This window comes from Triturus cristatus, chromosome 9, assembly GCF_964204655.1.
Source record: "Triturus cristatus chromosome 9, aTriCri1.1, whole genome shotgun sequence".
Classification (NCBI taxonomy): Eukaryota; Metazoa; Chordata; class Amphibia; order Caudata; family Salamandridae; genus Triturus; species Triturus cristatus.
In genome coordinates, this window is record NC_140592.1 from 708,731,194 (window position 1) to 708,758,663 (window position 27,470).

Sequence of the window (27,470 nt, forward strand, 5' to 3'; positions counted from 1 at the left end):
TATCCCGCCGACACTAGATCAGACAACTTTCCCGGCCCTGGGAAAATTCTTGTTATCACTCCCGCAGGGCGAACTTACTGTGGGGGGAGATTTCAGCGCTACGATGGATGCATCTATAGATAGAAAACCCCCTAGGGAGCCCAGTAGTTCTGTGCATGGGTGAAGTTGCTGTACACAAAACCCTTGGCGCAGGTTGTGGTAAATGGTCCCATCTTGGCAGACTTCCCTCTGGGCAGAGGGACAAGACAGGGCGGCCCCCTGTCACCGCTCCTCTTTGCGCTGGTGCTGGAACCACTGGGGGCATGGATACGACAGGATCCGGTTATCCGTGGGTTAAAATGGGCTATGGGATGGGAAGATCGCATTTCGCTATATGCGGATGATGTACCTTTTGTACCTGCCATCCCCTGCATGTTCTATTAATTGCCTATTCGATATATGTGTGGCATATGGGTGGGTCTCAGGCTATACCATAAATTGGGCAAAATCGCTCCTCTATGTACTGCACGCCCCCCCGCCGCGACTCCCACGAAACTGCGAAATCCAGATTGCAGCCAGGGGCTTCAAATACCTAGGCATATATATAACGCACCAAGACACGCAGTTTATTGCAGAAAACCTCATGCAGCCCCTGGCACGACTCTGCCGCGATGTCAAACACTGGCGATCACTACCACTCAGGCTACTGGGAAGGGCAGCCCTCTAAGATGATGGCACTCCCCAGATTCCTATACGTCCTACAGAATAAGTTGTTCCCGGTTTCCCCAGCATACTTTGCAGTGATAAACGCCTAAGTGACCAGTCTGTTGTGGGACGGGAGATCTGCCCGTATCGCCATGCATAAACTAGTGAAGAGCTGGTATGACTGTGGCATTGCCCTCCCCAATATAAAAGTATATTACTGGGCGTTGCAGCTCACTGTAATAAATCAATGGCTACACGCACCTCAAGAAGAACCAGCGTTCCGCATGGATAGGCACCTCCTAGAAGCCGATTATGGGGGCACTACACAATAAATCTAGGAGGACTGCTCTCACAGGTCCAACGGCACACTCCATCCAAGTCTGGTTTGAGGCACAACGAGCGATGGGCTGGGAGGGGGTCATAACGCAGGCCACGCCACTATGGGAAAGCAGACTATTAGGAAAACTGTGAAATACCAAGGGCTTTAGACAGTGGGATCTGATGGGTATCTCAAAGGTGGGGTATATGTGGAAAAAAGGTGAGGTTGTCACATTTGCCCAGCTGCAGGTCACCTACGGGCTAGCACAGACAAACATTCCGTTATATGCAGATTAAACATGCACTCATGGAAGTAATTCCACCAGGCACACAACTGCCAGAGGCCTCAGGGCTTGAGAACAGGCTTCTGACGGACCCCTTGAGCAAAAAAGCCATTTGCCAAACCTACTGGAAAATAATAATTAATCAGCCGGACCTCACGATAGCCCTTAAGGAGCGATAGGAGACTGAAGTGGGAGAATTGGATGAAGCAGATTGGCAGGAGGCAATCGCGTCCCCAAAAGAGGTAGCGATATCTTCCAAATTAAAACTGATACAATTGAAAATTCTGCATGGCACTTACTATATGCGAACACTTATGCATAAAATAGGAAAGACGGACACACCGCTCTGCCTGAGTCAGTGTGGCGCATCAGGCACATTCCTGCACACGCTCTGGCACTGCCCGGAAATCACACCTTATTGGGAGGCGGTCATGTGCACAATTTCACAGGTTACTGGGGGTTACGGTTCCGCTGGAACCAAAGAGATGTCTTCTTAACATTTGGGAACCTACGGATCTCAATCACATGACTCAGGACTGGGCGGAATATAGCTCAGCACTGGGGATTTAGAGACTCCTAACCATCGCCAATGGTGTCAAGACATGGACAATGCAATGATAATAGAGAAATCAGTCTATGTTCACAGGGGGTGCCCCAAAAAATGGACTCGGTGTGGGGCAGGTGGAATTCTTTCCAGGGTAATATCTGTGAGCCCCCACATGAGGAATCATTGTCAGACGTCAGTGAATAAAGGACCGAGGCGAGGGTAATATGCTGTGTAATGTAACTCTCTGCAGCTATATTGTTGATGAGTTAAACTTACTGGTGAATGTGGAAGATAAACAACTCATGTATAATATTTCGGGCACACCGCGTATGCACCATTGAATATTACTGTAATATACTAATTATCGTTAATTGCAAAATTCCAATAAAAACGTTTATATAAAAAAAAAAGTTGGACTTCAAAGTTAAAGAAACCTATGTCTGCATGACTCACTATTAACTCATAGCTAAATATTTGGCACTTAAAAAAAAAAACTTTCAATGGGAGTTACAATAAAAGACATCAACCAAACTACATTAAAAAGCAGCTTTTTATTAAACACTTATTTCACTTATATCCACTATAACAAAAACGTGTGATGGTGAAATGGTCCTCCGCTTTCAAACTGAATGGGACTGATTGAAAAGTAGTTATTAGGAAATACCCTCTTAAAACATGATCACAGAGTTATTCTTCCAAGTATGACAAAACCTTTTACAAATCATCAGTTTTACGAAAGGTTGACAGTGCTTAGAAATGCTGGAGGGTATTTTCTTATTTCAGACAACCCCTTAAGGTGCTATTTGTAACCAGGGACAATCCCCAACCTGCAGATGCTATGCCTCAAACAGGGCACGGCTTTCTGAGGGACACTTTAATCATAAAATTAAGCAATGGGGAACACCAGGAAATTCTCTCTATATTTTAACCCCTGAGATGCTTAGACAGCTTTGTTCCAATAATCGCTTGGGCTCACAAGACAATCTTTGATGACACATTTTAAACAATTTGACCTGTTTTGTATCAGTCACTTCAATAAGGTCTCTGACAAATCCCATGGCCTCTTTTTAACTTTCTCCATTGGTGGTGCTGGATCCAACAATATCATTCCTGGGTTCCAAATCCTGGACACATCAAATAGAACTTAGAGGACGACTGCACAGGGATGCCATCTGCTTCTCCTGCTCTCCCACAATGAATCATTTTGTGATGGTGTTCCTGTTGCAAAAGAAAAGTATGTTTTGTTTAGACAGGAAGATATAAGTGGAAATGTGGCCGATAGTGTCGGTTTGGTGCACTTAATGTCCTAGCACAGTACTAAGAAAACTGACAGCTATTAGAAAAATAGATGTATCACAGTCTGGGTGGTTACACGGATTAGGACAACAAATACAAGTTACTCACAGTAATAAACGTTGTGCACGAGGACATAAATTCACTATTCTTGAGACTCATGGAAGTTAAGGGCTGCAAGAAGATGTATGTAAATCTTTTTTTCCCATGAATGCTAATTGAAAAAATATAACATTCAGGCAAATGCATGTCCTGGGCCCTGCAGTCAACTAGCCAAGCTCTAGATCTTCTATCCTAATGCAGGCCAGTCAATGGCGGTATAGACTAGAGAAGCAAAAGAAGGTGCATCATTTGAAGGAAGGGGAATGTAGGACTAGCAGTATAGTAGGCACTTGTGCAAGTTACATGCAGACTTGTTAATCCAGTTCTTAATGCTCTTAACACATGGGAAGATTATAAACCACCTCTAACAGGATGGGAAGTAGAATAGGAGCTGACCAAAGACTGCACCCAAGAGACTAACAAAATCACACAAGCTAGAAGGACGGGAAACCATGAAGAGACATCCTAGGCCACCTACCCAACAAACCCAAAGAAAGAGGTTCAGCCCAAGAAGGGTCATGGCACTGCAATAGCAAATAGGGAAAGCAATCCGGCAGGTGCCACGGGGCCAAGGAGAGCCAGTGAGTGATGAGCACACGTGCCATGGACTTCCTCTCCACCAGTCTGCGGGATAAACTAACATTTCTAAAGGAAACAAGAGGCTGAAACATAATAGCAGTCTTGTGGAAACTGGTTAACATGTCAATAAAAGGGCACCAAGGATCATTTTATTTGAAAGGGGAGTTGACATTTCTACTGTACAACTGTACTGTCCTGAGCATGAACCACAAATGCATGAAGAACAAGTTACTTACCATGGTAATGCCATTTCAAGTAGAGACTGGATTTAGAAAATCCTGAGCAATACCTCTATGCTCAAGTAGAAGTCCTGGCCTGCTCAGCGTCAAAGTCATGTGATGTGCGCAGTGACTATATAGGCACCACCCCGGCACGCTGACATTTCTTTTGCGAAGCATTCTGCGACCACAGATGCTGAGCAATGTCAGAATGGTTGTGACCAGTGTGCCAAATCTAAGAACACCTTCCATAAGAAATTCCATCCATATGTGAATTCAATGAAAAGGTGATCATCCAATCGGTGATCCCTGGTACGATCAACATAAAAAACGATGGAGCTTCTCCTCCTCCTTAGGAAGATGAGTGGGAGTAAAAAACACCTTAAGGGTGAATGCTTGACCAATGTGGAAGGTGGGTTAGCACCTTAGGTAGAAAGGAAGCACGGGATTTGAGAACCTGTTTGTCCTGAAGGAATGCAGTGTACGGGTAGGACCCAAGAGAGATTAAAGAGTGCTCTCACTCCGCAATGATGTGATGGCCACCAAAAAGACAATATTGAAGGTCAGAAGCCTGAGAGGACAGTTATGCAATGACTCAACAGGGGAGCCCATTAAAAAGATGAGGACAAGACGATAGTCCCACTGGGGCATAATGAAGGAAGATGGCAGAAATGTGTTGCAAGCCTTTCAGAAACCTAGTCACAATAGATGACTTGCACAGAGAAGGCTGATCTGGAAGCTTCAAAAAACCAGAGATAGCCACCAAATAACCTTTAACAGTGCCCAGCTCCAGGCCCTGCCAGATCAAGGACAACACAAATAGCATCACCTCAGACAGATGGGTATGAAGGTGGTCAATGTACTTGTCTGAACACCAAGCTACAAATCTGTCTCAACGGAAGGCGTATACAAACTTAATTGAGGGATACCTGGCTGCCAAAATAACATCCGCAACCTCGGAACTAAGGTCTAAATCGCTCAGCTACTGCAGCTCAATCTCCAAGCATGAAGCTGGAGTATGCGTAGATTGGGGTGGTAGACCCCGGCCCTGCTGCTGCGACAGGAGATCCTACCAAAGGGGCAGCCTGATTGGAGGCAACATGCTCAGACCCAGGTGTTCTGGATACCAATGTCTCTGTGCCAAGTCTGAAGGCACTAGAATGACTTGGGTCCGATCGGTCCTGGTCTTTCAAAGGACATGGGGCAGGAGTGCTATTGGCAGAAAGGTGTACAGGAGTCCCACTGTTAGCCGATTGAGTCTCCTAGGAGAGTTGCTTCGGAAACTTCAACACTGTTTTCTTGGCAGTGGTGAATAGATCGAGCCTAGGTTTTCCTTTTCTGGGAAGAGACCTTGCACCACTTTCAGATATAAAAGCAATTCATGGTCTGCAAGACACCAACAGCTGAGTTTGTCTGCCAAGATGTTCAGAGATCCTGCCAGGTGTTGTATGAATAGGAACATGTCCTGATGTTCCAGCCATTTCCACAGGGTCCATGACCCCACCTTGCCCTACATGTTGCAGTACTATGTGGCATTGGTGTGGTCTGTGAACAACTGAGTCAGCCTCCCTTTGATGATTGGTAGTAAGGCTTTCAACTCCAAGTGGAAGGCCCGCATCTCCAACAAGTTGATGCGGATTTGGTTATACGCAAGAGACCGCTCATCTTCACCTCTTCCAGAAGGCCACTCTACTCCAGAAGTGACGCATCTGTCACTGCTGTTAACTCTGGGAGGGGATAGGAGAGGGATCTGCTGCTGACTGGGTCGCAGTTCAGTGGTCACCACTGCAGGTCTCTTGCAGTCTCCTCCAACATCTGGACTTGGTCAGAGAGATCCAATTGATGTTTCGCCCACTGCGACTTCTCCCACTGCAGAGCCTGCATATGCCATCTGATGCATTTAACCACCACGATGCAGAAGGCAATCAGACCCAGCAGCCTCAGAGTCAATCCATGCTTGAGGCTGAAACATCGGGATAATGGCCTCAATGTCCTGGAGACTCCGCACTGGAGGGAAGGTGTAAAACTGTACTGTGTCCAGAATAGCTAAAATGAAAGGGAGTGTTTGAGAAGGAGATACATGTGACTTTGCCATGTTGACCGAGAACCCCAACGCATGAATAAGGTTTTGCTTAGCATGGAGATGGATGGCGACTGCCTGGAACGAGCCCCCATTCAAAAGCAGTTCGTCGAGGTAGGGGAAGACTTGGATCCCAAACCTCCTGAGGGGAGCAACATCCCACCTGAGGGGCACTGGTGGGGTCAAATGAGAGCCAAGCAAAGTGAAAGGGCTTGGAGCTCACGTGAACCGCAGAAAACACTTATGGGCCAGTAAGATGGTGATATGGAAATAAGTGCCCTTCAGGTCCAATGCTACCATCCCGTCTACATGGTCCGGACAGACAAGACCTGGGCAAGGGTGGGCACCTTGCATCTGCCCTTCCTTATCCCATCCTATTTCAGCACCTGAAAGTAGCAGCTTGTCCACCACCTACTTCTGGTGTCAGAACCCTCTTGATGGTTTCGTTGGCCAAAAGAGCCTACACTCCCTAGTGCAAGAAGGGCAGATGATCCTCCAACAACTGTTGTACAGACAGTGGCATTAGTGGTGGTGGTGGTGGTGTCTCAGAAAATGGAAGTGTGTAACTTCATTGCACAATCTGTAGCACCAGCTTGTCTGAGGTGACCACTTGCAGTGTAGGTAGAAAGTGCTGTATCATGCTAGATGGCTGTACATTGAGGAGGACTTTTGCAGGGGTGGTAGCTGGAGGTGTGGACGACTGGGCAGGAGTATGCACTTGCTGTCCACGTGGCATGTGGGTGCCTCTACCTTGGCCACAAACAGCCTGGGGCACTTGCAGGTCTCGTGGATGGGTGGTGCTGGCATAACTGAAATCCCCTACTGTAGTTATGTGGGGATCAAAAGGAGGAATGCTGCTGGCTCAGAGCAGTGGCCAATCCCAAGGACTGAGCAGTAACTCTGTTGTCCAACGCTGCATCCGCCTTGTCACTGAACACATGCTAACCAACGAAAGGTATATCCACCAAGCTTGTTCGAACATCCCCAGAAAAGTAAGTTGATCGTACCCAAGAGTGGTGCCTGAGGACCACTGTAGACCCCAATGCTCTTCCAGTGGAGACAGTGGTGTTCAATCCCCACTGTATTGTGAATTTTACTGGGTCCTGGCCATGCCCTTGGTAAGAGTTGCTCGGACTTCATCAGGAACCATGGAGAGCACCTGTGCCACCAAATGGCACAGCGTGTGGCAATAACAGCCCATAAGGCAAGTGGTTTTGTCCTATACAGGGCCAAGCTGGTGAAGGAAAAAATCATTTTGACGAGCAAGTCCACCGTCTTGGACTCTCTATCAGGAGGGGCAGTGGGGAAAACCCCTGAATTTACTCTTGCTGAGGATGCCTGCACCGCCAAACTTTCGTGAGTGGAATGCAGGATCAAAATGACTGGCCTCCCAGAACCATTCGATAGCAGCATGCCACTTAGTATTTTACTTGGACTCCTAACAGGGCTTAGATCAGCACTCCAGGAGGGCATCATAATGGCCCCCCTTAAATGGAAGCATGGGTTCTGAGCTAGTCTTTCCTGACTCGAAGACCACTGTCAATAAGTTAGTTTGCACTTCCACAATCGGAAGCTGGACGTCAAGGGTGTCAGCAGCCCGTCTGATCACCATTTCAAAAGATGTGCTCTTCTCTGCTGCCAGGCAAGGAAGAGTTACTAAATTGGTGTCAGGAGAGTTGTCTAGCCCACTGGTGTCACCCAACTCCTCATACAAGTTCTCTTAGGGGAAACCTTGGTCACTGTTGTCAGCCGAGTGAAAGACCCCATACTCTGACTCCACATCAATTTCTCTTATGTCAGTACAAAAAGGTTGGCCAGAATCCCCAATGCATTGTCTCAGGAGTTGGAATGGACTACTGGATCAAGTGGCGTTGCATTGGTATGGGATGTGGAGCCATTATGGGGCTGGACAGGACGCAGTAGCTTATCCTGGGGGACCACCAGCATAGTGGACAAGAGAATCCACTTCAAGACTTTGTGCACTGCTCACAAAATCCTAACCTTCCAAGCGCCCCCTATTTTGTCCAACTTACTATCTCCATATGTCCTACGCCAGGAGTTGCACTCGGCGGACCTTCACCTGGTGTGCGTTTGAGTCAGAAGAGCGGGAGGGCGCTAGTTCCATGTGAAGGCTTCCGCTCTTTGGAACACCCTCCCTGTGACCATCAAGAACATTCAGAATCACGGGGCCTTTAGAAAGGCTGTGAAGACCTGGCTCTTTCCTGTCTAATTCGATCTCCATCTTCTCCGCCGCAATCTGTCTCTGGAACCAGCGCTGGGACGCCCCGTTGCTGGGGCAGCCATGCGCGCTCTACAAATCAATTAACATAGGGTGGAGAATTTGCCAACAGTAACAAGGTTGAATACAGTTCGACTCCATTAATGAATAAAATGTAATTTATAGAGAGTTGAAATAGAAAGTAAAACTGTTTAAGTAACATCTCACGAAAGAGAAGAGTTTTCAAGTGGACCTTAAAAAGGCTATCTGTGAGGACAGCATGGAGATAATTGGGTAAGGAGTTCCACAGCTTAGGGGCATGAAAAGAGAAAGATTTACCTCCAGCTCCACTTTTATACACTTAAGGTATGCATCACAAATTTAGGGTAGCAGAATGCAAGGCTCTGAGGAAAATAACTAGTAACTTTTTCCTGGATGTAAAGTGGACTGACTATGGGAAGCCGTGTAGTTAAACATCAAAGCTTCAAAAATGATTCTCAAACTGACTGGCAACCAGTGCAGTTGTTTTAAGCCTGGTCAAATCAATGGTCTTTTGGGAATATTCAGGACAAGACGAGTCACTGCATTCTTAATATGCTGACAACTTTTTACCATTTGTAGGGCTCTCCCGATAAGAACGCTGAAACGGTCTAATCGGGATGTAATTAGCACATGCACAATATCTTTCCAGGTAACTAGAGCGAGATATTTCAAAGTCTTCCTGAGGGATTTAAGTAGGAGACAGCAGGTGGTAGAGGTAGCCTGCACATGTGCTTGAAAGAACAAGTTACTTAACTACAGTAACACCTTATCTGGTAGGGACTATCTAGCTGCAAATTCCCTACCATAGATATAGGAAGGTAGGGTCCTTCTGGCATGCTTACCCCCACTTTTTGCCTGGTGTCAGTGTTGTTTTTGACTAGTCTGACTAGGATCCTGCTAATCATGGCCCCAGTCACTGTGCTTCCTCCCTAAATTGGAATTGGTAAGTACTTCTGCACCTCCACAAGTGACTACTGGGGCACCCCTGTAAGTCCCTAGTATACGATACAAAGGTACCCAGGGAATAGGTACACCAGGGGTCTCCCAAGGGCTGCACCATTTCTCATGCCACCCATGAGGGACCATTCAAACTGATTACAGGCCTGCCATTGCAGGCTGTGTAAGCTGGTAGCACCCCTTACAACAGATATAAATTTCCTTATATCTGAGGTCACTACTCCTAAAACCTATAAGTCACCCCTAAGGAAGGCCTTTCAATCTGGAATGCAAGGTGCTGGGTTACAAGTGTAAGGGTGCCCCTGCATGAGCAGGACACCCCTACAGACCCATGGGTTGATTCTCCCGGCTTTGTAAGTGCAGTCAGCCGTTTTGATACACATAGTGGCCATGAGTCATTACGCAATGGCTAACTATATAGTGGCTGTGACGAACCTGGACATGTTTGGTATCAAACATGTTGGAATCATACCCCAACAGCGTTACCGGTGTTGGAGATATGATTCCATGCCCTGGGGGGCTCCTCCAGGAAGCCCTCAGTAATCCCGGCAACACCCTTCCAGGGTGTACCAGCAAGCTAGAGCTACTGCCGACCCCAGACACGATTCTGCCGCTAAGCAGAGCTCAAGCAGAGGAAGGTAGAACAATAGGTTCCCCTTTCACAGGGAGGTGTGACCACCTCCCAGACAGGACTTTGTGTATGGAGCTGGGGTGGGGGCACTTGCCAGCACCACCATACTGCTTTGAAGGGAAGTTTTGGTGCTCTCCTTGCATACTCCAGTTAGAACCAGTTCTGGGAGCCTGTTAGAAATGGGGGTCTCTAGTTGGCAATGGTTTGCCCCTTAGTCAAAATAGGGACCCTTACTTCTAGTCTAACCCCCCCTTGATAGCTTGGTACAAGCAGTCAGGTTTATCGCAGATGCTGTGTAAGCAGCATTTGCACATAACCAACAGTAATACAGTGAATACGCCACAAAAGGACAACACCAGTTTTAGAAAAATGACCAATATTTATCTGTGCAAGCAAGATCAAAATGATAAGAGACCAACATACAGTAATCAAAAATATGCACTTTGCAAGAATGACTTTAAAATGCAGTTCCCTCAAGCTGGTAGCTCCACCTGGGGCACTGAAAACAACAGAATCCAACTGTTCCGGCGAACCGTGTCGGTGCGGACCGGTGTTGGTGCCAGCAGACATGTAAACAGTACCTTTGGTTCCGGCTGACCCGGTCGGTGAGGGCCGTTCGTGGCAACCGTCGCAGTTGCGATGAGAAGCATAGCGGTGTGGCTTGCGGTGCCCTCAAGTCGCAGTGTAGGCAGCGGCTTGGTGACGTTTGTCCAGCAGCATCGGTGAGACCAGTGCTGCAGTGAGGGGTGCTTGCGGCGGTGCTGATAGGTCATGGTGCAAGCGACAGTGTCGGTTGATGGGAGCTGGCGTTGGGTCACCCAAGCTGCACTGTGGGAAGGGGCGGAACGTCAAGTGGCTTACAAGCAATGCCCTCAAACCACGGTGCAGTCACAGGTGTCTAGGTCAGCATGCAGCGTCGTCGGTGAGACCAGGGTGCGGAGTGAGGAGAGGCGGTACGGAGGCGATGCCCACAGGTTCTGGTGCAAGCAGCGGCTCGGTGGCTGTCGTCGGTGAGACCAGGGTTGCGGTGCAAAGTGCAGTTGTGCCTTTTGCGGTGACTTCAAGATACAGAACCGGCAACAGTGTCGGCTGCTTTCCCCCTCTCTGGCAACTGAAACACACGGTTCCAGAGGTGGTACCCAGAGGTAAGTGAAAACTTTGCTATCCCTGAGACATCGTAAACAGGAGGACATCTCTATTTCAAGTCCTTGGAGATACTCAGCAAAAATTTAAGAAAGTTCAGTCCAGTCCTTTCACTGCCCATGGCAGAAGCAGAAACTGCAGGCCAACCCAGCAAAGCAACAACACAGCAAAGGGGGTAGTACTCCTCCTGGCAGTTCTTCCAGCTCTTCTTGGCAGGCTCCTTGATCCAAGCGAGTTCTAAAGTTCTGGGCCTCAATATTTATACTCCGTTTCACTTTGTTCTCTTGGGGAGAGTGTCTGTACTCAGTCCAAACCAGTTTGGTCCTCTCTGGCCCAGCTTCCTGACAGGAGGTGGAGAAAGCATTGTCCAAGGCACACCAGGCCTATTCAGGTGCAAGGAAATCTCCTCCCACTACTCTCAATGCAGCCCAGGTCTATTCAGACCAGGCAGGACACACCACGACCCCCCTAGTGGCTGTCTGAAGAGAATATACATTCCCAGACCCTGTCACTCCACAATCCAGCTGAGGCACACTGGATGACTGAGCAAGAAAATACCTACTTTCTAAAAGAGGTATTTCCAAACACAGAACATAAAAATAATCTTTACTAAAAGATGCATTACACAATTCTGAGTTCAGGCATACTAAACTCAATTTCTCTATCTTGTCCCAAATGGAAGGTATACTTGTAAAATGTTTAGAAAGTATTCCTCATTCTTTCCAATGGGGCAGATCGCTTTTCCATAGTGAAAAACGAAATACATTATTTCATTATCAGGGCATGCCACACACCAGGACATGACCTACCTTTCACATACGCAGCACCCAGCCCACAGGGGTACATTGGGCCTACCTTAGGGGTGTTTTACATGTAATAAAAGGGAAGGTTAGGGCTTGGCAAGTGGGTGCACTTGCAAAGTCGACATGGAAGTAAAAACTGCACGCAGAACCTGCAGTGGCAGGTCGGAGACCCCTTTAAAAGGCTGCTCTTGTGCATGGCACAATCAGTACTGCAGGCCCACTAGCAGCATTTGATTTACAGGCCCTGGCACTCTGTATTTTACTAGGGACTTACCAGTAAATCAAATATGCCAATCATGGAAAACCAAATCCATAATACAATTTACAATAGGAGCACTTGCACTTTAACACTGTACAGAAGTGAGAAAGCGCGTAGAGACACTAAACCAGCAAAAACAGAGTCAAAACCAGGAGGTCAGAAAGCAAAAAGACAGGGGAAACACACCAAAAGATGCCAGGTCTAGTACATCCCTTGGCTCCTGCTCTGGCACAAAATTGGACAAAGTACATGGGAGTATCCTTCCCTCTGTCCAGCACCTCGGCTGGGAGGGACCCCTGAGTCATCCTAACCCCTTTCTTAGGGTATAAAGGGGCTTACTGTGGGTGGGTCCTCAGATTTGTCATGGGACAAGACTCAAGCCTGAAGCCATGTCACTCTTCAACTGTCTGGACACTTGGACTTAGTCTTGAACTAAGCCTTAATCACGGAAGACTCCTGCTGCTCCTGGTCTTGCTGTTCTGCAAGTCTTCTTTGTTGTCTGTGTCTGTGCTTCATCCAGGATCTTCAAAAGACCTGTGGGCATCAAGGACACCAAAGTAATCTCCCTTGGAGTGAAGGAGTCCCTCGCCTGCATCTGCAGGCACTGCAACAAAGCTGACTGGTCTGCTGCTCCTGACGTCCTACAGACTTTGGACGGCTCAGCAACACAGGTGGCAGTTCTGCAGCACCCTCAAGGCTATACCTGTCCTCTCTGCAATATTGAGGCCAGTATCCCTCGTCAGACACGCTGGGTCCGAACCCCTGTGTAGTGCTTCGACTTGCCATTGCCAAGGCTCGTTGGCTCTGCACTCCAGAGATATTCGGGCTGCAAAAAGCTCTGGCCTCCAGGATCTCTTCATGCCAAGATCAGTGTCCTCACCACATCATTTGCACAATGTGCCTTCTTCTTCGGGGAGCTGCTCGAGGTCCTCTTACGAATCCTGTGTCTTTTTCCTGTGGGTCCTCGCGAGGGTCTTCTCCTGCTTCAATGAGCTCCCCTGCTGGCTCGGGCCTGCTCGGACTCTCCTGCATTTGGTGAGTCCCTTGGACCTGGCTGGTCCCAACTCTGCTCCTTCATCGTTTTCCACATCTGTTGCTGCTGCTGCCAAGGTTTGTTGGTGCTTCCGCCACACACCGACCCCATGGTTCACGACTTCAGATGTGGGACAACTCATGAACGGCTCCTGGTCTTCCTCCGCATCACCTGGTCCTCACAGCTGTAGCGACAAGGTCACCGTCATCCCTCCTGCATCTTCCGTCATTGGTGCTCATTGCTCTTCTGTGCCTCCTGGTTACCTCCGTGCGGCATAGACTTTCCCCTCTGCTTGCAGTTTCTACTCTTCAAGAATCCACCCTTGGATTCCACTGGACTCTTGAACAGTCTTCTCCAGCGGCATCTTTACTGAAGTCCTCCACTGTGGCCTATGGCGGTTTCCGACATCACTTTGCACCTATGCACACAACTTCCCTGGTGTAGGTATCCTGGCTCCTGGGATAACTCTCCAACCTTCTGTCTTCCACTGGGTTACTTCAGGGTCCACTGTGAAGGGTCCTTCTTCAAAACTGCAACATTTACTTACACGTTGACATCTGAGTATGCTGCTGTGTTTCCGCTCTGCGCACAGCTTCCGTGGGGTTCCTGGGTACTTACCTTGGGTGGTTTCTTGCATCCCCAGCTTTTCTGAGGCTCCTGTTCCAAGTACCGACTTTGGTCGCAGTTCGTATTCCACTTTCTTAGTATATGGTTTTGTCTCCCCCAGGAGACCACTGTGTATTGTGCTTGCTAACCTATTTGCAATCGAAGTATTGTGTATATTTGTGTTGATATCTCAGGGTAGGAGTTATACCAATGTGTTAGTAAGTGTTGTGTAATAAATAGAAATTTTTTAACTACACTGTGTGGTCCTTTTTCATTTAGCCTACACTACACGATTAGATCTGGTAAAACAAGCTGCTTAACACTCCTTCTGGACTAAGCCGGAGGACTGCTCTCCACAGCTACCACTTAGAGCTTTCTATGGTTGTCTAATATCACTAAAATCTCCATAAGGGTTGTCTCAGAACCAAAGAAAGAGGAGCGGAAAGGGGGTCAAACTTCTTTTCTGCACACCATGCCAAAAACGTGCCCCAACAGCAGGTGTATACCGTTTTGATGGAGGGATGCCTGGCTGCCAGAATAGTATCGCAGACCTCGGGTGAAAGGTCGAAGGTGGTCAAATATCGCCGCTCAATCTCAACGCAAGAAGGCAGAGTGTTGACAGGGTCGGGAGGAGAACCCTTCCCTACTGTTGCGACAGAAGGTCCTCCAGAAGAGGCAACCTGATAGGAAGACCGATGGCTATGCTCAACAGCTCAGGATACCAAACTCTCAGAGTCCAGTCTAGAGCCACAAAAATAACTTGAGCCTGGTCATTCCTGATCTTATTGAGAACTCTGGGAAGCAGTGGCATAAGCAGGAAGGTGTACAGGAGGGTTTAGCTCCACTAGATAAAAAGCATTTGAGCGAGAGCCGCCTTGGAAACTCCAGCGTGCAGACCAGCTGATATTGCAGGTTCTCGTGGTGGCAAACAGATCTAACCACGGCTCTTCACACAGACGTTGCGCTACCTCCGGATGGAGATGCCATACATGATCTGCTAGGCATCGTTGGCTACGTTTGTCTGCCCTGGGGTTGAGAGAACCCACCAGATGATGTTGAACCACCAGGGATGCTCAGAGACACAGGGCCTTTTAAAAAAAGGTCCACGACCCCACCCTGCACTGCTTGTTGCAGTACTACATGACGGTGGTGTAGCCCGTTAACACCTGCACTAGCCTTGCCTTGATGGAGGGCAGAAAGACAATGTCATCTGGATCGCCCAGAGCTCCAGCAAGTCGATGTGGAGTCTGGATTCCTCGGAGACCTGAGGCCTCTCAGCTCCACCTCTCCCAGATGGCAGCTTCATCCCAGCAGAGACGTATCGGACACCACTGTCAGATCTGGTTAGGGAAGGGAGAGGGATCTGCCACTGATCCAATTACAGTCTGTTAACTACCACTGTAGATCTTTGGCAGTGCCCGGCGAGATCTGGACCATGTCAGAGAGATTTCCCTAATGCTGCACCCACTGGAACTTCAGGCCCCACTGCAGAGCCTGCATATGCCAGCAGGCATAGGTCAGGAGCAAGAGGCCATGAGGCCCAGCAGAAACACTGGTATCGTAGCCTGAATATCCTGGACTCACCGTTCCGGAGGTAAAGGCCCAAAATTGCAGTGTCCAGACCAGCTCTGATGAAAGAGAAAGTCTGGGAGGGAGTCAGGTGTGACCTTGGCACATTGATAGTGAATCCCAGTGAATGCACAAGGTCCACCTGAGTCTGGAGGTGGGCGACCACAGTCTGGGGCGAGCCCGCCTTCAACAGCCAATTGATGAGATTGGAGAAGACTGGTACCCCTGATCTCCGCAGATGAGCTGCAACCACAGCCATCACCTTGGTGAACACCCAAGGGGCGCTGGTAAGGCCAAAAGGAAGCAAAGTGAACTGAAAGTGCTCATGGCCTACTGTGAACCACAGGTATCGCTGTGGGCAGGCAGGATTAGAATGTGAAAGTATGCATCCTCCAAGTCCAACCCCATCATCCAGTCTCCTGGGTCTGGGGCAGACAAGACCTGAGCGAGTGTGAGCATTCTGAATTCCTCCTTTGCGAGGAAGAAATTAAGAAGGTGCAGGTCTAGTATGGGACAAAGGCCTCAGTCCTTCTTGGGCACCAGAATGTAGCAGGAATAACCACCATGACCTCCTTCTGGTGCAGACACCCTTATGATGGCTCTCATGGCAGAGAGAGCCATCACTTCCTGGTGGAGAAAAGAAAGATGGTCCTCAGTCACGCGGTTGCAAGCAGGTGGCAGGGGTAGTCTTGAAGGGGATGGAGTAGCCCCTCCAGACAATCTGCAGAGCTCATTGGTCCGATGTTATAGACCACCAGAGGTGCAGGTGATAGCAGATCCTGCTGCTCACTGGACGTCCATGATGAAAATGGGGCACCATTCTGCTGCTGCCAGTGGGGTGGTGGACTGGCCAGACTGGCTGCCCGACCCATGAGGTCTGTGGGCACCACGTATCCAAACACACAGAGGCTCCGGAGCTTGTGTGCCGCTGTGGCTGTGCAAGTACAGATGCATCTGGAAGCCCCTACCGTGGCCATGAAAGGCGGATTGAGGGTTGGCAAAGGCCATGGAAAGGCCCAAGGACCTGGCCGTAGACCTGAAAGAGCTCCAGCACTGAATCCGCTGGTCTCCAAAGAGACAGGAACCATCAAAGAGCATATACATAAGCAATGTTTGGACATCCCTAGAAAAGTCAGTTGTCCTCAGCCAAGCGTAGTGCCGTAAGGCCACTGTCTATGAAACTGGTCTGATTAGTGAGTCGGTGGTGGAGGTGGACTGACCCGCCCGCTGGCCCCCTGAACCACCTTGACGGTTCCCGCGGCCGCGCTGTTGTTGCTGCGCCGGCCTGTGGCCCTGCAAACCTAGTGGGGCACCCCTTCCCTGGCCACGAAAGGAGCGAAAGGCAGAAAGCAGAGGAGGCCGAGTGGCCGACAGACCCAAGGACTTGGCCGTAGCCCGTGAGTACTTAAAGCGCTCCAACGCACTATCTGCCTTATTGCCAAAAAGGCGAATGTCATCAAAAGGCATGTCCATCAGAGAGTTCTGGACATTCCCTGAGAAGCCAGTTGTTCTCAGCCAGGCATGGCGCCTAAGCGCCACCATCATGGAAATTGCCCTGCCCAGCGAGTCGGCGGATGGTGAACTTAGCTGAGTCTCTCCCAGCAGCAATAGCTTGGGCGAGTACTGCCTGGGCCTCCTCTGGACAGCTAGGCAGCACCTGCGCAACCGCGTCCCACACAGAGTGGGAATAACGGCCCAAGAGGCATGCCGTGTTCACCGACTGCAGCCCTAAGCATGGACAAAGGGGACTAAAGGAAACAAAGTGGCAACTTTGTAAAGTTTCACACTGCCTCTTGTTACTTTCATTTTCTAAGTAAATCAGACACCAATAAAAATGGACTGTATTTTTATATATTTTTTAGACACCACAACAAAAAAGATCCATCAGAGGGTTCCAGAGATATGGATTTACAAGGTATAGTAAATCAAAATATTTCACAACTGCGAACCATCATTAGCAAATTCAACTAATTTGACACTTCGAAACTTTTTCACTAAAATATTTAGGCTCATTGGAATGTGGTCACTTGGAGTCACTTTAGACAATCAACTCTAGTAGGGAGCCAGTCAGAATGAACAGCAAGATCTTCAGTCAGTTCCAGGCACTTTTATCCATTGCAGGGCTTTCCTATGGAAGTGGTCTTGATGCAAGGGATGAAGGATGCAAAAAGCTCAAAGGATGCTGTGGATGTGATCGACAGGGGGTCACAGGAGGGCAGAAAGCGGCCTCAGCGACAGGACCCAATGTGCAACCAGTACGGGCACAGACAAAAGGCAACATAGTGGCAACTTTGTTAACGTTGCATCCTACAACTTATTACATTAATTTTGACTTGAGAATCAGGTCCGGCTTAATGTAACAAGTCATTTGATATCTTGGATGACCCACTGTGGTTGCATCCATCCAAAGTTAGCACAGCTGAGGGGTCAGCATTATAGTGCTAGAGGCACTCCCATATATTGAAACCACGTGATGACCTTTCACTACCATTTTTTTAATTGACTCTTGGTGTTTTACTTCATCCTAGTTTGAATGTATGCTGCATGTGCCTTTTTTCCTTAATTTCTTTTGTGTCTTCTCGTAGCTATGTCAGAGGAGAGCTTTCACAGAGTAGGACAGCCTTCCCAGGAACAGAGCATGTGGGATGTGCATTTGAAAGCATGAGAGAGAGGTAGGTGTGGAATGTACTTCTTGGTCTCGAAGTGCAGTGTTATAAGCAGTGGTACTCAAATGTGCATTATGTTTAGGGCTCCCGGTTTTATGGTATTTATTTTTTCGCCATTTCCGTCTGTATTTATCCATATTTATTTTTTGGGCATTTTATCTGTATTTATCCACATTTATTTTTGCCACAAGCAAAAGTTGACGCTGCTGCTAGTATTTTTCCACATTTATTTAAATTGACAATGCACACATGCACTCGGTTGTTATTGGCCAACACATTACATTCATCTGAAAAATGTTCCATTTGCCGAATGTCCCAAATACGCTTAAGTGCTATCACAAGCCATTTGTGTGAGAGCCTTGCAGTTTCTGTCATCGGCACAGAGTGCCAGATCCTGTCCCTCACTGAACACCATACTGCCCCGCTGAGAGAAACACACTCCCTTCCGCTACAACCCAATTGTGCCCTGCTATAAACACCTGGAAGCAACTCAATTCAAATTATGCACTAGACTAGAGTAATATGCTGCCTGCAAAAAAAAGTAACAGTGTACTGGAAAAAGGCAAACACTCACAGGGAATACACCATAATGCTTTTACACTCATTATTCAGAAATCAATGAGTGTATTTGCTTGAAAAGCTAACAACATGAAAATAAAAGTAGCGCTTCACTGGCAAACTCTGAAAGGTGGCGCTAATGTGTTTGGGTGTAAATAAAACCAAACTGGTCACTTTGCGACTACTCTGTCTTGTTTTATTTAGTTATGTATTTATTGCTCGCATCTTAAAAGCTTTTTTCTCCCCTCCTGAGGCTGCATTTTGGTGTAGAAAAATGTCAAAGACATTTGCAGCAAACGTGTTTCTCCTTTTTTGGATCCATTTCACAGAGAAACGAATGACGGAAAGGTGAGGAAAGAACAATCACGGTTTTCTATAAGTGAGGAGTAGCGCAATAGAAAGAGGGAAGAAGAGGAAGAAAGAAGAGCAGCAGAAGTGGACACTGTCCTGGTCCAGTAAAAAGGAAGAGACCACAACGGTTATGGGCTATGCAGTCCAGCCACAAACTCTGCATACTCTCCAGTCTGTGGCATAGAAAGGCTTTGAGTTTGTAGCCAGATTGTTCTTGCAGCCACACATACACAGTGTACTGCTCTGCAGTCCGGCCACAAACTCGGCAACACTCCACTGATGACATGAGATGTGACATCAGCAGTGGATTGCGGGCGCGCGAGTTATAGTTAGCAGAACTAACTATAACGGAGGAATTTCAATGGCTTTGTACGAGTCAAATTTCCAGCTAACTATAACAGCCCTGAAACCTATGGTTTTTTCAGTGAATTTCTAAGGTTTTTTTAAATGCTAATTCCTAAATATAACATGTCTGAAACCTATGTTTTTTCAGTGAATATATATACATATATAAACATATATATATATATATATATAATCTGCATATCTATATAAATACAACTATAAATGCATGCATAAATATACATATATGCATACATATGCATGTTATGTACATGAACGTTTGAAAATGACTAATAAAAGCAAAGCTAAAGAGCCACCTAATTACGAACAGAATTGCTTTAACTTAAACGAGGGCGAGACCTATTGCATTTTCAGTGCTTGTTTACTTTGGTTCCATCAAGAAGGCATTCAGATGTGTCACACATTTGCCATAAATTCTGAATGTTAGCACTCTAGTTGCTTATTAGATCACTGTAGTAAAGCTACTGCTCACCAGGGAAGTCTGCTACTGGTATTGAAAGTGCATGCTTCAGTCTGCATGTCAGAATTCTTTTATGAAATAGAAGAGGATTTGAGAAGTCACTCAAAATAGCCCTAATTTTTCTTTCTGCATCACTAATCATACTTTCTATGGCAAAATGAACCCCCTCATTTTGTTCCTTTTTAAATTAAATGTTTAGTTACCACTTTATTCCAATCAAGATGGCTTCAGGTGTGCCATACGTTTGTCATAAGGAGGACTGTTAGCGCTCTAGTAAAACACCTTAGACCACACCACAATTCCTAAAATGAGTATGGTACCATCAACAAATGATTTATAATGTAACTAAAGTCTTCAAACCTTCTATTAACTGCAATGCTTTTTAATGAGGTGCTATCATGTATATTGGTCCCAAGATAGCTGCCAACACTTCTTGGATGAAGTGCTGACAGCCAATCAGATCTCACGATGAGATGCGTGGTTAGGCTCTGCCCAGATATACATATATTTTTTTCCTTTAATATCCCAAAAACTACTGAACAGATCTACACCATTTAAAAAAAAAAGCACAAGTCTGAAACAAGGGCTACCTCTTTGCCAAATTTGGTGCAATTCCGTTCAGCAGTTCGGGCTGTAGCTTCGACTAAAGGTTCCTATGGAAAATTGCATGGGGAAAACACGTTTTGGGACCCCCTTTTTTCTCTGCCCCTGCTTGATGAATCACCCCCAAACTTTCAGGATAGGAGCGGACCGGAGCTGTCCGAAGGTTTTGAAACTTTCACGAAGATTTGTCAACCGGCGCCAAAGTTATTGGGAATAGAATGTTACGGATTTCCTATGGAAAATAGGCCCTAACTATAACTACCTACTGGCAACTGCCAGTAGGTAATTGTAATTTACACACACAAACACACACATTTGAATGTTGTTCATTTGACATCTAGGAAAGCCTTTTGTTAGTGTGTTGCATAAATAAAACCCCATGCCTTATTCTGAAAACAGTCTTTTGATGGGTTTCATTTTATAAGGCACTGAACATGAGGCAGCTTTGTTTGTAACAGCCATAAATGACAATGCTATGAATTTACAATTTACGGCCACTGTCAGTACTCAGAGGGTGGAATTTTTGGATGTGGAGGTTTACATTTTGGAGAACCGGATAGAAACCAAACTTCATAGGAAATCCACTGCCGGAAACTCCATATTACATGCCAGCAGTGCTCATCCTCCCCATCTTATTCATAGCATACCCTATGGGGAATTTCTCAGTCTACGGAGCATTTGTAGCCGTGACTCGGATTTGGAACATTGTCAAGAAGAAGCACTAAACCGTTTCTTAGCTCAGGTTTATAAACTATCTAACCTAGAGAAAGCCTTAAACAAGGCCAATGCTTGTTCTCGTGAGACATGCCTTGTGACTAAACAACATCTAGTTACACCCAACACATGTGACGTGACTGGTGATGAAACTCAACCTATTAGACTTATCACCACATATTGTAAACAAGATAAAACCATTCGTAAGATAATCTACAAACATTGGCCTATCATTTTAACTGACATTACCTTGAAATTTTTACTGCCCGCAATACCGAATAGCACTTTCAGGAGGGCTCCCTCTAAGAGGGATGCCCTAATGAAATCTAGTCCTGAACTTGCGCTTAAAACCACTTGGTTATCACGCTCTAGCTTTTTTAAATGTTCGTCCTGTTGAGCATGCAAATTTGGAATCAATGTATCTGAGTACTGCACAGCCTTTTGTAACATCCCAGTCCCCATTAAAAATCACTTTACGCGTCGAACGGACTTTGCAGTGTATGTGCTTGAGTGTACATGTCACCTCAAGTACATTGGTAGCACAAAATTGCCAGTTTTCAATCGCATATTACAACATCTGCGTGCAATTGTGAACTCAGATTCTACCTATCCAGTTGCCCGACATTTCAAAGCCATCCATTCCAACAAAATAAGTGAATTGAAATATTTTGTTATTGGGGCAGTTCCCCCATCAATTCGTGGGGGTAACAGAGAAAAACAATTACGTCAGTTGGAGTCTTCCTTCATTCTTTTACTTGATACTAGAATGCCTAATGGATTGAACACCAGTGAAGATCTCCATAACTTTCTATAATATCCTGTATGATATGTTATCATCTTTGCATTTGATAGGCCACTCTGATGTGCAAAAACTTTACAATATGTCACATTTTAAGCAGTTATGAATTACTCTTTGCTGTTGAAGTCCTATCTTGTGATCAATGATGTGATCACATAGGATTGTTCCTGTGGTCCCCTCTCTGCTCGTTGACAGACTTTTTAGGATTAGTCTATTGCACTTTCTTGCACATATTTTTTCATTGGCAGCTATCAATAGAAGCATTAGCACTTTAGTGAGCTCTGTTCACAATGAACAGCTACCTCTGGTTCCAGCCCCACCCCTCCTTTTTCTATGTGTGTTTTATAAACAGTATTGTGGTTTTTTTACACTTCACCATTTTTGCACTAATTTTATACCATTTTTTGGGAGCTTTATTGAATCGGTTTACCAGTAGCCATCAAACAATATAGCATTCATATTTTAACGTACAAATTGTTGGAGTAGATCGCCAATGTAACTATTCTTATGCTTTAAATTTTTGTATATATATTTTAAAAAAAAGTATTTGTGAATTGTCTTCAGCATTATTGGGCACTAGCCATTATTTTAGCTGTTGTGAACATATGCACAATGAATTTAACTTATAAGATAGTTTTTTCTCTCTGATCCTCACAATTAGAATTTAGGTTTTTATAGGCTAACATTGAAAAAATTATTATTCTTTATAAACTGCATTTTGTCAGTTCATTTTCCGCTATGAATTTATGCTTCCTCACTTTTAAATGTTTTCACTCTCTATTATTGCATTGTCGCCATTTTGACTTCCTGATCGGATGAATTCAATTTGAAATAAGAGGTCCGGTATCAGCGTGTCATGTGATCAAGATCGCGGAGGCGATCGAAACGCGTCTGAGGCGGACACTGATTCGACATGACGAATAAAATAGGAACTATGGCACTTTGAAACGGCTTGTGGTCTAATCTCTGGGTAAACAACAACAGTGTGGTCCGTACCTGCTCTACATTCCCTCCGTGGCATTGGAGGGTCAGGACTTTGTTCTTATATGTGTGTATATATATATTCACTTAAAAAACCATAGGTTTCACACATGTTATAGTTAAGTGGATATTTCACTCGTAAAAAAACAATGAAATTCACCCGTTAGTTCAGATAACTATAACTCGCGCGCCCGCAATCCACTGCTCATGACGTCACATGTTACATCACTCATGACATGGTCAGTGGCATCACTCATGACATCACTGATGACATCATCCTTGTGATAGAGTGGCAGTCGCGAGTTCTAGTTATCTGAACTAACTATAACGGGTGAATTTCATTGGTTTTTTACGAGTGAAATATCCACCTAACTATAACATGTGTGAAACCTATGGTTTTTTTAAGTGAATTTGCAAGGTTTTTTTAAATGCTAATTCCTAACTATAACGTGTATGAAACCTATGGTTTTTTCAGTGAATTTGTACGGTTTTTTAAATGCTAATTTATTTATGTATTATTTTTTATATATATTTATTTTACAATAAACTACGTATTAAAATGTTTTTTTTTGGGGGGGGTTTCACCGTGCTCGCACCGCGCGATTTTTTTTAAAAAAAAGACTCTTGCTCCCTCCAGCCCCCGGTGACTCCTTTGAGGTAAGCCTACGCCAGAAATTTCGCCTCGCCAGAGCAATCCCCTGCTCTATTCTCCTCCCCATTCACTACCCTCTCCCGCTCTCACAGCTCCGGTCCCGTACCGCTTCACAGCCATTGCCGCTGTACGAAATCCTCACAACTCCCTCCATCCACCCAGGCCCTGAAGGACAACACTCTCCGGCCTCCCGGGCTCCCGGCGACTCCTTTGAGGTAAGCCCACGCTAGATATTGCTCCTGCTCTCAGCAGTCCCATGCTTCCCCCCTTCCCCCATTAACTACCTTTCCCTCCCACAGCTCCAGCTCTCCACAGCCCTTGCTTGCTGGCTCTCCCCTGCACCATTCCCGCTGTGGCTTCGCCCACCTGGGCTTGTCAGTCCGGCAATCCCCGGACCAGGACTCCTTTCTCTCCCCTCGAGGTAAACACACGGCCCGTTCCCGATATCTCCTTTTTCATTCTCCAGTGTCATCTTACTTATTTCCTCTCACCCCCCTGTCCTAGGTCCGTCCTGAGACACTCCCGTGCCTCCCTCCTCGTATCAGGCACTCGCAGAGCCTCTTGCAAGGTTAGCGCACTATCTTTACTTGCTAGCATGTCACACTATCACTGCGCCGCTATTTGTCACAAATAGACACCCCGCATTCTCGTCATCGCCCACTGTGTTACATCTTTTAGCGGCAACAGCACCTTCCCGTTCTACTGCCTAGTAGGCTGGGCACCGCCATTCCCTGTGTTGCCACCCGCATAGAACAACCTTGGACACCACTCTTACTGCCAACAGTCCGAAAATACACATCCAATGTGGTTCAATCGATGACGTTCACCACACGGTTTTCTCACTAAGACTGCGTGTTGTAGCACACCGCAACGATGTCATTCTTGTTCGCATGCCGAGTGCCATGCTCACTTCACTTTTTCCTTAATCATATGTAAATATGCTCTTCATTATCCGAACGGCTGTCTACTTGATATGCTTAATGAATGGTGGACCTTAGTAATTGGGTAAATCTATTTATTTTCTCCTCTTTTCTCCCCCCTTTTTTCCTGTTTTAATTTTACAGGCTTTTTAAATCTTATCAGGCAACAGTTCAGATTCTAGTCCTGATGAAGATCCCACAGTATTAAGAGCTAGGGATCGAAACGTCGACTTGTTTAGCAACACCGCAATTTAACCACTGTGTAAATTATATTGTGATGTTTATTGGTATGAGCTTACCTAAGATTATTGTGTAATGTAAGCCACCTGTTGCTCTTTAAGTGTTTGCCTGTTATTTCGTTCTTGTTTCCATTCTTTCAATTCCTTTCCTTCCAAACTCGGTACAGGATTGTCCCTTTTTTTACCTTTTGCTGTTTCCTTTATTCCGTTCATTCCCAGTGTATTTGTTTGAATAAATGTTCCTCTGTCCTGCTGGACATTGGAAGACTTTCCATAGCGCTCATTGTAGTCTATGTCGAAATGCTCTCACTATCTACTCTTATGCTAAGGACCCTTGTTCTTCAAAATCATGGGTATAGTCTAGCCCGAACTGCCAAGCCAGGTCTTCCCAGAACCGGAAACAAGCACCTTGGCACCAGTTTCTGGGTAACAACCTTCATAAGCCAGGCTAGCTTGAATCCAGTGGCAAATTGAGCAAGGGACCTACTTCTGGGCAAACCCTGCCAACTTAGGGCGAACAAAGCAAACACAAGGAGATAATGGATGGTGCCCTGAAACTTTTCAGACACTCACCCCCAGTGAGAGGGGATGCTTTGTTCGCCCTAAGGTGGTAGGGTATGCCCAGACATGGGTCCCTTGCTCACCTTGCCACTGGATTCAAGGTAGCCTGGGTGATTAAGGTTGTTAGCCCAGAACCGGTCCCAGGATGCTTGTTTCTGGTCCAGAGAAGACATGGCTTGGCAGTTCAGGTTGGACTGTTCCCATGAGGCACAAGGTCAAGACTGATTTGCATATAGCTGTATCTGAACTGGGGAGGAGAAGTGAGCTAAAGAACGACGATGGATTCAACCCAGATCTGTGATGGGGGGTGAGTGTCTGAAACGTTTCAGCACTCGTTCCATCATCTTCTTGTGTTTGCTTTGAGCAAAGAAGTTAGGCACAGCGAGTAAAAAAAGAAATTGGGGGTATAAAATACATGCATCATAAAATGGCACTTACATGCGCTAAGTTTGACAACTGTCCACATTACAAGAGTTTACATGTAGTCAGATGTCCATTGATACTGAACATACCTTCGTAGTGCGGTCAAATATTTCATACAGTTTATCTCATGATCTAATCCCCCCCCATATTCACAATCATGGTCTTGCTTGGCCTGGCTGAAATCCCACCCAATAGGCAGTCACAGCGAGAGCAATGCATCAGACTAATTGGCAAGAGCAGCTTCCGCGTGTACCTGGCTTTGCCCAATATCGCTAGATCAGTACCATGCACCCTAGCTTTCCCATACTGTCAGTTCAAATAACAATTTATAAAATGTGGGCATGCGCAGCTCTCAGCATCTAATCAGGTCCCTCTCTTAGGTAAGACTATAATGGGCCCCAAATGTCTCGCGGCTGTGAAGTGAGGAGTAACAGCTCAGCGTAGGTGTTGAGTTGGTCCTTACAACAGGTGAATAAGTCTTCTAGCCATTCCTTGAATTTGGGAGCACATCCTCTCCCCCATCTACATGCCACTCCGCCGTTTGCCAACAGTAACCCTAGTGAGCTTAGTTTCCTGTATGGGACCTCAATTTCCTCTGTGCATCCCAGCAGCGCCATAACCTGGGTGAGATGTATGTGCATCTCCATCATACATGATAAGGCATCCGACACCCTCGAACAGTAGTCTTGTATCACTGAACATCGCCACAGAAGATGCAGGAAGTATGAACCCTCACTACAGCATCTCGCACAGCAATCATCAGGTCGTAGTTTATATCTGTGGAGTCTCGCCAGGGTATAATAAACTCAATGTATATATTTGTAATGGATGATACGTAAGCGACTACTACCTATTATCTCATTTGTTTGCTTGCCATTGTTTTTCTGTTAGTGGTGTGTCTAGCTCTGAGTCCCATCCAGAACGTGCCACGCTCCGCCTGTACCCTCGATAAAGCAAAGAGACCATATGTGCAGGCCTGAAGCCTGTAGTAGCATATGTAGCTTTATAGTGTGGGGGGTTCCTGAGGGAAGGTAGGAGTAGCACCTTTGACATCATGTCTGAGGCCGATATATAAAAAGACCTCCAACGGAGTAGCCGTCTCACCATGTAGAAATGTCCTGTGATCTATGAATGCCCCTTCTTGATAGAGAGGGAGGGGCGCTAGTGGAGAATATAATAGGGGTTTACCCAGTCTTCTCACCATCCTTTGCCATGCCAGGTTAGTAGAAAGCACAGTTGTAAATGAATTCCCTGTACCAGGGGGGTTCGCTCCTAGAAAAGCAGTGGTGGGGACGAGAGCCATGTAACCCTGGTCTATAACTAAATAAGGTATGTACGGCGGTGGTCAGAGCCAATATGCGACAAAGTGAGCCTTGAGCGCACTGGTAGCATAGCTCCATATCAGGAGCTTCAAATCCACCTCTCTCAAAGGGCTGTGTGAGTGTATCCCAGCGCACTCTGGGTTGTTTGCCTCCCCAAGTCAATCTGATCAACTGTGTATGCAAATTATGGAAATAATGGTGCCCGGGAAGGTATGGTATATTGAGAAATAAGTATAAGAACTTCGGTAGTACCACTGTTTTAATTAAAGAAATATGCCGCAACAATGACAGAGGCAAAGAGATCCAGCGTGACACTTATGCCACAAGAGATGCTATTGCGGTATCGTAGTTAGCCTTTGGTGTTGCCTCTCTATCCCGAGACACTACAATATCCAAATATTTTAGTTCTGAATCACACCATGTCAATGGATAATACAGTGGGAATTTGGGAGTGTTTGAGTGTAAGAGGAAACATCGGAGAATTACCCAATT

The 27,470-nt window shown here is 46.3% G+C and overlaps 1 protein-coding gene across 1 annotated transcript in view; it reads right to left on the bottom strand.

Moving 5' to 3' along the window:
• Positions 1-2,365: 2,365 nt before the first annotated feature.
• The window catches only part of SART1 (spliceosome associated factor 1, recruiter of U4/U6.U5 tri-snRNP), a 698,390-nt gene continuing 673,285 nt past the window's right edge, over positions 2,366-27,470 (bottom strand). Inside the window, exon 20 of the mRNA XM_085625869.1 lies at positions 2,366-3,051. Within this exon, the coding sequence (XP_085481995.1) occupies positions 3,033-3,051 (19 nt within the window). The 3' untranslated portion in view covers positions 2,366-3,032. The remainder of the gene's footprint in view (positions 3,052-27,470) is intronic.